The sequence below is a fragment of the Pyxicephalus adspersus genome, chromosome 6 (assembly GCF_032062135.1).
Source record: "Pyxicephalus adspersus chromosome 6, UCB_Pads_2.0, whole genome shotgun sequence".
Taxonomy (NCBI): Eukaryota; Metazoa; Chordata; class Amphibia; order Anura; family Pyxicephalidae; genus Pyxicephalus; species Pyxicephalus adspersus.
Window position 1 is genome coordinate 67,227,436 of NC_092863.1, and position 10,677 is coordinate 67,238,112.

A 10,677-nucleotide genomic window follows, 5' to 3' on the forward strand; every position below is an offset into this window, starting at 1 on the left:
CACTCATAAGCCTCAAGGGTTCTGGAAAAACATTCTTTGGTTAGACAAAACCAAGATCAACCTTTACCAGAATGATGCCAAGAAAAAAGTATGGAGAAGGCGTGGAACAGCTCATGATCCAAAGTATACCACATCATCTGTAAAACATGGCGGAGGCAGTGTGATGGCTTGGGCGTGCATGGCTGCCAGTGGCACTGGGACACACTGGATAAACACATCCATGATGTGACACAGGACAGAAGCACCCAAATGAATTCTGAGGTGTTCAGAGACATACTGTCTGCTCAAATCCAGCTAAATGCAGTCAAATTGATTGGGAGGCGTTTGATAATACAGATGGACAATGACCCCAAACATACAGCCAAAGCAACCCAGGAGTTTAATAAAGCAAAGAAGTGGAATATTCTTGAAAGGCCAAGTCAGTTACCTGATCTGAACCCAATTGAGCAAGCATTTCACTTGTTGAAGACTAAACATCGGACACAACGCCCACAAACAGCAACTGAAAGCCGCTGCAGTAAAGGCCTGGCAGAGCATTAAAAAGGAGGAAACCCAGCATCTGGTGATGTCCGTGAGTTCAAAACTACAGACTGTCAATGCCAGCAAAGGGTTTTCAACCAAGAATTAGAAATGAACATTTTATTTTCAGCTTTTTAATTTGTCCAATTACTTTTCAGCCCCTGAAATGAAGTAATTGGTAAAAAAGGCTTTAGTTTCTCACATTTGTATGCAATCTTTTTGTTCAACCCATTGAATTAAAGCTGAAAGTCTGCAGTTCAACTGCATCTGAGTTGTTTCATTTAAAATTAGGTGTGGTAATGTACAGAACCAAAATTAGAAAAAAAGTTGTCTCTGTCAAAATATTTATGGACCTAACTGTATGTACTTCTGGTTAAAGATCACTTCTGAGAAAATGTTTAAAATAAAATGGATAACATCAGAAACTGCTAGATATGGCATGTGAGTAGCTATAATTAATGTACTGCTGTTCATATATTAAAAAAAAAAAAAAGTTAAATCAACAGAAAATGTTGTCAGAAAACAATCAGAGTTCTCAAAAGTAGATGAATATTGATATACTTATTTGATCTATGTATTTTCTTAGTTAATACAGGGTATTGTTATCTGAGGACTACTGCTTTGGGGATTCAGACTCACCATTTAGAAGAGCTTTGGTATTTGATTAATGACTATGCTACATATACGCACTCACTCACTGTGAGGATGCCTAATGAATATTCAAACAATCAACTCTCTGTGACTATCCAGATGTCACATCATGTATACACTGTAGTTTTGTCATGATGCTTGTCTATTTATTCCTAATTTTACTTAGAATGTAAAATACTTCTATACTTAAACAGTAAAATGGGGTTTTTACATTACAGACTGTGCTCAAAAAAAAAGGCTTTGAATTGCAGGCACAGCATTCCCATTTTTTTTATAACGAATAGTATCGTATATTTAAAAAGATCACATATCTTTGTTGTAATATTGCCTTTTACAGATATAGTCTACTGATTCTTTACCTTGTCCATTCATTTCTAATCATTTTAAAAGACAACTGTAATGAATTTGGCCTGTCATTTGTCACATCTTGCTAAGCAGGAACAAACACCCATGAACTGTGGTACATTTTTTATATTACTATATAGGCGCATTGTGGAGCCTTTCAAAAACATATTTGGAGGCTGCAAGGAGTAAATATGAGCTTAAATGCTTTACTAAAAATTTTCCTAATTAAATACAAAAAATTTTTAGAACTGACACTTTATTTTCGTTACAGGTTTACCTTCAGGTGGTTCAAAGATTGGACTGATTGGCATTTCAACTCTGTATTCATTTGTTCAGTCCTTCTCTACACACCTACTTAAATATAGATGAAAAAAATCACAGCTATCATCATCTCCCAATATTGATCCTTCATCTTTTATTAAAGGCAAAAATAAGACTTATACAGAGAATGATCTATATTGCAAGTAGAGGCAGAAACTTGAAAGTAAAAAATCAAAACATGGAAAACCTCATTATTTTGTTTGTTAGGAACTATGAAAACCTAAAACCAACAGATAATGTCTAAGTTTCACCCAATCTTCACCCAAAACCTCCAACCCATGCCCCCCCCCCCCCCCCCCCACCTTTTAAGTATCAACCTCCCATATCTTTAAAGTAGAAACTTATGAGCCAACCCCCCTCACCTCATTTCTTTTCTTTTCTGCCTCAAACCAAGCGAGCTACATCCCTTTCTAGACACAAACAAATCAACCTTCTTCATGGCTAATAGGCACTAATGTTTCATGTCACACCACACTTATTAATGCTTAAGACATAATTGCAATTCCCTGCTAAACTTTTTATGGTAAAGATGTGTGTGTACCCTAACCATGCATGCTGACAAAGAGAAGTGTTGTGACAATGTGACAACTGACATCTTCAATTTTATGATGCAGATGTCTGATGACATGAAATTTTTGTTCTGGCAATATGGGACGTTGTGACAGTGTTTTCTGACATTAAAAAGTTTTATTATGGTAATTTCTGGAAAAAGTGAGTCCTGTTTTTTTAGAAATGATTTATTTATTTATCTTTTATTAACAAACATGAATGCTTCTATTTAAATATCTGCTGAAACTCAAAACATTTAATTTACCTTTACCTGTTTTTATCATGCAAAAATGAAATGCCGACTTATGATCTGTGGTGGTGGGTTATAAAAATTGAGAAGCAGTTACAATGTGATGTACCTGCCTTTGTGAAAGAACTGTCATTTTTCTTTACTCATCAAAACCTAAATAGAACTGCAAAATTGGATTTCATTATTGCATCTGTTGTCTTTAGAACACAAGGCAAAATATGGAAAATACATTCTGTCTAATGCACTTTATTGCTTTTCTCCCAAAGCTCTTAATGGAATGATCATTCTGCAGAAATCACGGCAATTATAAAGCCATTTATCATTTATAGTATAAAGGCAGGAACACAGCATACAAAGAAAAAGTTGCTCATCTAAAACCCTGCAGTGCAGTAAGGTATTAGCAGCAAGGCTTTTCGGTTTACAATTCCTCATTTCATTTTAGGAATATATACACTATATGCCAGGAAACATTTGCCTGGTGGGGCAAAGGAAAAGAAGAAATGCTTGTTTTCTTCTGGATACAATCTTTTTAGAGAGTTTAGTGGAGCCTGCCTAAGGGGATAGGACTAAAAACATTTTAGTTTGCCAGTAAGTTAAAGTAATTTTTTGTTTTTGATAAACTGGAAAAGCCTTAGGTCCCTTGCTAGGTGTTTATTTCCATCTGGGTTTCCACTTATACTGTCTCAGCAAAAAAGGGAGTCAGCAGAGCAGAGAAGAGCAAATAATTCAAGGGACAATGACAATCCTCTAGAATACCATATATTGAAAAGGCTTTTGTGTCTGCAGTAATGGTAGTGAAAACTGTCCAATGGATCACAGGCAGTTTGATACTATCACCAGAGGAGGTTTTATTAGTTAAATATAAGGCCTTGACAAAATTGCCTAAAGCATTTTTCCATGAAGATTCTGCAATAGAATATTTATGTTTGTTAAATTTTATTCTTGAGAAAATGCAAGCTACATATATCTACTGTTTTTTTTCTGAGGGTGAAATGTCAAATTGCATCTCTCTGTACCAGTAAAACCAAAATGTGGGCTATTACAAAGCCTTCCGAAACACTCAACGGTAATTCTTCATTTGATCTAGTAGTAAGTAAGTAGTAAGCCACTTCACAAAGCAGTAATTAAACTTTCACTGCAATACTTGGACACTGCTCTACTGCTTACAGGTTGTTTTGTTTCATGAAAGATTAGGTTAGCAGGGTTGTAAAGATCACATGAAGATTTACAGATGAGTAGAGAGAATATTCTTTCCAAGTAAGTCAGCAATGTGATCAGAAGGTAAGGATGGGGGTCTTAGGGAGGTGGAACCATTCATTTTTATTTCAGCATGTCAAACAGTTTAATTAAAAAAAATTTAATGCCTGTATTTTTTAAATCCTTAACCTTCTAAAAAAATTGCTATTGTATTTGGTATTTTGGGGCACTAGCTGAGATCTGTTTTTTGACAAAAAGAAAACTTTCGCAATTATAAAGCTATCAGCCTAACAGAAAGAGCCACTTCTGTGTAGCAGGGTCCGTATACGCAAATAGCAGACCACTGAATTAATATATTTGCAGACTATACAAAGAAAATGTCTTTAAAACAGTAAACTGTATATTATATACATTAGACTCCCTATTTTTACATGTTATATGCAAGTTTTATGTTGTATGAGATGGGCATCAAATGCACTAGTTGCAGAGAACTATCTTCAATTTCAGGGTGCTCTGCCCACTTTCGTTTGCAAAAAAATTACATCCACAGAAAGGAACTTTCGGGGTTCTCCCTCGCAAAAGATCAGTGCTATCAAAACATGAAAAACAAACACAAAATTCAGCCTCCTGGCTCTCTATCGGTCCCACAAACCTCAACTTTGGGAGACCACCTGGGCTATCCCAGTACACAGCCTCTATGTCTGAGCCACCTGGCCTCGGGCTGCAACAACCCCTGATTCAAAGACATATGCCTTTTTTCTATGACCTGGTGCACCAGAGACATTTTTATTTTCTGGCCGGGACCACCCATTCTTTCTGAGGCACTCTGGGCCTGGATCCCAAATAAAAAGCTGCAAATATATAGCACAACACTTATTTACAGCTTGATGCATTAAATTTTTTTAAAGATCAGGCAGGTGGTTACTACAGAAAGGGACAGGTGATGTCCCTTTTTGCAACAACCCGACTTACCTAATTGCGCCAGGAAATTGTGAGAAGGCTGAGCTGCGCACTCACAGAAAACCCGCAATCCTGGTTTCCCTTGCATTTACCAGGGATGAATGAACTGCATCATACGGGCAGGTTAATCAAGACAGCTGAAGGAAAAGATAAAAGAAAGGTTGCGAACCCTGCAGGTAACTCTGCAGATAACACAGTTCATGTTCCCAATCTGCATTTATTTACTTTCATTGAGGCATGGTGGGAATATTAGGAAATAGGATAACGTTGTTTATACTTCTGGATCCTCTCAGAATTAAAAAAAAGTGAAACATCACAGCAACCACACCTAAGGTTAGATAAGGTGAAATCTATTGTTTTTTTTTCCATTTTTGTTTTTGTTATCAGTAATCAATTGTCATATACATAAAATGTTATGTAGAGCATAGTTTTATGTTTACATACCTTTACAACAGGATTCAAAAGAACTACTCCAGATTTTTTAGTTATAACTTGCTTTGTTGTATAATGATGTTCTATAAGCTGTGGGATAGTTGGAAATCCAGTGCCTTCAAACCTAAAATAATTGTATTGAAAAAGGGGCGTAAAAAAATAAAAAAAAAAAAAAAAAAAGTTACGTTCTGCAGGAATGACAGTGAAAATATTGTTTAAAACCAAGATCATATTTTGTTTTGTATATAAACCATGATTCTCTCCATTCAAAAAATCTTTGTTTAACTGCCTATAGCCAAGCAATGCTAATTACCTGGAGCGGATATGAATTCTTTATCACCCGGAACCTACCCGACTAGGCCAAAACTATTTTACAGGCATTTCTAAATGTCCCAGAAGTTTTTGTTATCAAGTTTCTAACAGTAAAACTTATGGGTTAGCATAAGACAAAGACAATAGGGCTGGGTCTAAACGGACTGTTTAAAAAACGCATGTAAATGTTCCTACTGCATTTTTATGCACTTTTACTAGCGTTTTAAAGCTTTCATTTAAACTGCTGGAAAACATCCCCCGTGTTTAAGTTTCAAGCACTTATAAATGCAGGAAAATGCAGGAAAACACCCCCATTGAAATTAATTACCTGTGTTAACCCTGCGTTTTTAAAAGCACCCTTGGTACGTTTTAAAAGTTACAAAAAGTACAAAAAGTTAAATACAGAAAATGTGCAAAGTATGACATCTAAAAGATAAACAACTTGAGAGACCTTTGTTATACATTTACAGAACTAGAGTAATCTGTTTAATGTAGGTTTTCAAAGCCATGTCCCCATTGACTATGACCAGAAACATCACAGATTTTTGGGCAATTATCTTATGAAACAGTAAACAGATAATAAAGAAATATAACCCTCGATAAACCCTTACAGTTAGCCACACAAATGATTGGTTCATAACACAATAACAACACAAGTACAATTTCAAGTCAGGAGGTTATTTAGAATGACTCATTCAGATAAATGCATTGCTTTAAGATGTTTATGTTGCCATGTGATGTGTTAGGACAGCATTTAAACGGGCTGCCCAACATTCCACATCAGTTCAAAAATCATCCCATCCAAATATGAGTCCAAAACTACCCTATTTTTGAAAACACAATACAATATAGTGTGTAACCTATACAATTCATACAATACAATACAATTTTGCCAATAGTGTGCCATTTAAAATGAAAGGCATTGCATCACAAAAAAAAAAATAAAAAAGGTATGAAGTTACCATGCAGCAGTGGGGATGTGCATGTTATCTATCACACAAGCTCCAGCAGTTCCATATGTGAATTGACATAGCAATGCGATTCATAGATTTGACAACAAAAATGCTTAAAAACACGTAGATTAAACAATAACCCCTTTAAATTAACATTTTTTTTTAATAAAAATATATAAAGATATTCACAGACGTACATCAGCAAACTGAATGATAAAATGCCGCCTCTGTGAATCTGAAAACACAGAAAGGACATATTCACCGGGTTTCCCATGGCTCTCCCGCACCAAGAAGTCTCCTTGTTGCTTTAACAGCTCTTGTGCTTCAACTCTAGGAATTGCACCATGATACCAATCCTGTTCTGACAAAGGCTTTTCGCTGGTTGAAATAACATCAAATAACTGAAAAGAGAAAAAAATTTCCATTAAATTTAATTTGGTTTTAAATTACTTTTGTAGACTCTTATTACACAAGTGTGCTTGAAATTTCTTATTTTTCTTTAACAATAAATCTCTAAAATAAGTACAAGTCCATGGCTTTTTTAGGGCAGCAATGAGCGCCCTCAATAACTCTTTTATGGTGGGTTCAACCTGTTTTGTATTTCAGAAAACAACAAACAAGCTTCTTTCTAGCAGATCAACATTCGTTTTGCCCCTCACTACTTGGCTCCTACAGGCTATGAAGTGTAATGGGGCCAAAAGAAAACTTGGCCTATGGTTCCTGTAATACAACAAGATATTTTTAGGCTACTTCACAAAACATGAAAGAAGCATACAAAGTCTTGTGTTTGTTTTTCAACCTGCAGCTTGGGTTGTAACTGCTTAAAATTTTCATGATATGATAACTCTGAGAAGTTATCACACTTTCACTCTATACCAAGCTTTACTCTGGGGGAGGTTTATTCGCTTTTTGATAGTACGTTGTGAGGTACGCAAGAAAAAAATTGCCTAATTTATTAGCGTAACATCAAGCTGCAATGGAAAATGACCTCAATTTGCATAACAGCACCTTTTAAGTATACTAAGACAAGATGTTGGTTTACATTCAATTGTTCAGAAAATCATTTGGTTTTGAAGAATTGTTTTTGTTTTTTAAGTGATCATTGTTTAGTTTAGGGTTAGGTGAGAGAAATGTGCAGCAAATTTTTGCAATTCATTTATTATTGTTATTAATAAACAGTATTTATGTAGCGCCAACAACTATGCAGCACTGCACCTTAAATATGGGTTGCAAATGACAGACAGATACAGACAGTGACACAAGAGAAGAGGAGGACCCTGCCCGCAAGAGCTTACAATCTTACAGGTAGGGAAGCAGTGTACAATAGGAGGAGGGATATGGACTGGTGGGTGAGTAGTGGTTTTAAGAGACAGAAGAAAAGGGGTTGGCAAGTTTGAGAAACATGGGTTCTGCTCTTTTAAGTCAGCAGAAAGTAGGAGTAAGTCAAATCGGAAGTGGAAAACCATTCCAGTATGTCAGGGCAGGTCTAGAAAAGTCTTGAGGCCATGCATGTAACAAGGTTTTTAGAGAGGACATCCTACAGGTGTGTTCCTCTTTCTAGTTCTAATTTTGGAAGGCAATACTGGAAGCAGCAGCCATGGGCACATTTGTCTTATAAATACACTGTTCCTCTAAAAAACACACACACAATCTCTAACCCTTTTCAAGTTTCCTGATGTTCCATATTAACAAATGTTGGGCGGTTTGTTATAGGCATTTTTTCCCTTTTTCCTCCACCAATGGGAAGCCAAGCCAGTTCTTCCTATCATTCTCTTGGAAACACTGCTTGCCCCACCTTTATGTGTATTACATCCTTGTGTGTATATAACCAGCATGGCATAGGCCCCAATAATGCAGTGCAGTTGCAGTGCAAATGATAAGGATCTTCTAGACAAAGCTAACAATAGGACAAGTAAACTGAAATAGTCGAAAGTGCAGTTATGTGTTAAGTAACCACACAAGTATAGCTCTTCTTCCGAGGAAAAAGGACTGCAGCATATTTTACTACAGTAAAATGAGCCACTTCTCTTAATATCATAAATGAAACTAGGAAAACCTATATTTTCATCTCAAGGCTGTATTCATGGAGACTTTTTTGAAAGAATCATCCTACTTCCCCAGCCTGTAGCTATTGCAAGCTGTTTATTACTCAGAAAGACATATCACGGCCATAACTTTTCTTATCACTTTTCGTCTCACTGTTTTATTTTTAATTGCCGACTTCACACTGTGCACCTCTCATTCACTGCAGCTGAAAAACAGCCAACGGGTTCCATTTTAACTACAAAAAGAGAAGCTTTGCTTTTTGAACATTAAAAAGTACTGTGTAGAGGGGCTGGGAAAAGTAAATAAACAGAATAAAAACATATAAGCCTTCCTCTGAGCAATTTCTATTTCATCCAGGTCCATCTCATGCAGACACAAGAATTTTGTTTTATATCATTTGCATAGTGTATGGTCAGCTGCATACTGATAACTGAGGAACGCATGGAATAACCAACTACCAGGGGAAACATCCCTAGGCTGTGTATTAATATTGTACAATGTAATCTGAAATCAATTATATTGATACCACAAAATCTAAGTTGCTTGATGGTCAATGAAATAAGATGAAAACAAACCAAACAATGATCTAGCTCTCCCCCTTTAACCAACACTATAAATGATTAGAAGAAAAAGAAGACATAGGCTGCAAATATTTATTACAGGACTGCATAGAGACTTTTATAAAGTATGTTATATCCTTCTGTATTGGTGACTCCTGGTAATGGCAAAAAATATATTTAGCGTTGTAAAAGAGACATAAATGCAGCCATTACATCCAAAGGCACACTAAATAACCACAAGTATTACATTTAATATTTCTCTAACGTTAGCACTGTTCATGCAAATTGCCACAAAACTTATAATATTCAAAAGTGATTCACTTAGAAAGGTTCCACATTACAGCTGTTCAGAATCAGATATCTACCTCCATTTTTAGCCACCAAGTGAAAATTGCTTTCAAGGCAATGATAATATTGATGATAATTATGGTTTCCTTAATTTATTCTGAAAATAAAACACCACAGGATCAAAGGAAATAGTCATATTCTGTCCTACCAATTTCATATACATTATTCCAGAACCCTGGAATTTTATGCATTGGCTCAAATCTGAAATGAAGTAGCATTTAGGACACACAGTCCCATTCTTATTAGATATGCTGTGAGCACCTACCAAACTGGCTATATTTACCTATAGCCCCACCTCTCCAAAGTTTCAATGCAGCAGTCCACCTGGAGCTATACAGCTTCTGACTAAAATCTATACAGCAGAACATGTATGTGTGCTGTGACCTCCATTTAGTGGAAATCTTGACCAAACCCTTACCATGCACATTCATTAGTTACAATGCCTCTTCAAGAAGATTCTTAGAGGGCCTACAGACTTTATCAACTTCTGTACCATAAAATGTTCAATACTGGTCATATGACTCAACAGCACACTGATGAGGACATTATCCTCAATTATCACAAAAATAATCATGGTTGTATGATTAATTTTACCTTATTAGGTTTAAATATTAATTGGAATAAAAATTTATCTTCAAAAAATGATCAAAAAATTGATCAGGCAGGTCATAATTTTAGAAAGTGACAGGCAATGTCCCTTATGCAATTGTCCTCCTTAACTTGTTTTAGGAAAGTTTAAAAAAAAAAAAAAAAAAAAAGCTTTGGTTGCCATTATATTACAACTTTCCCTGCACTTGCCAGGGCTAAAAGAACGCCTGTGCGGGAGCTATGTAATTCCGGAAAGGCCATTTCATGGCCAAAGCTCACAATGAGGAATAAGATGATGGTAACCTGCGAGTGAATGGGGATAGGCCCGTACAGTAATATTACATGATAAGAGATATTATGATAACTCACCGATGAAGATCCCAGCATGGACTTTGGCGATCGTATTATGCCTGCTATTGAATGACGCAATGTATCAAACTTGGATACCCTTTCTTTTTTGTCCTGAAAAAAAAAAAATTCAATAAAAAAACTGTTTTGACAAACTACACCTAAAGTAATGTATCACTAGAAAATATATAAAAAATAAATTTTGTTTTACTAATACTTTATCATAGACACAACAACAGTTACCGTTCCTGAACAGAAGCCCTCAACCAAGCTGCATCTAACTGGGACATATATTCAA

The 10,677-nt window shown here is 35.8% G+C and overlaps 1 protein-coding gene across 3 annotated transcripts in view; it reads right to left on the reverse strand.

Annotated features, from left to right (window-relative positions):
• Nucleotides 1-10,677, reverse strand: part of FER (FER tyrosine kinase) — an 87,732-nt gene that overhangs the window by 20,383 nt on the left and 56,672 nt on the right. For 2 of the 3 annotated variants that reach the window (XM_072416105.1, XM_072416104.1), the window contains exons 12-13: nt 10,401-10,493; nt 5,410-6,890 (exon numbers count right to left, since the gene is read on the reverse strand). In XM_072416105.1, coding sequence (XP_072272206.1) covers nt 6,675-6,890; nt 10,401-10,493 — 309 coding nt within the window. In that variant the 3' untranslated portion in view covers nt 5,410-6,674. Of the gene's footprint in view, nt 1-5,236; nt 5,362-5,409; nt 6,891-10,400; nt 10,494-10,677 lie in introns of those variants that run through there. The other variant, XM_072416106.1, reaches the window with a different exon arrangement.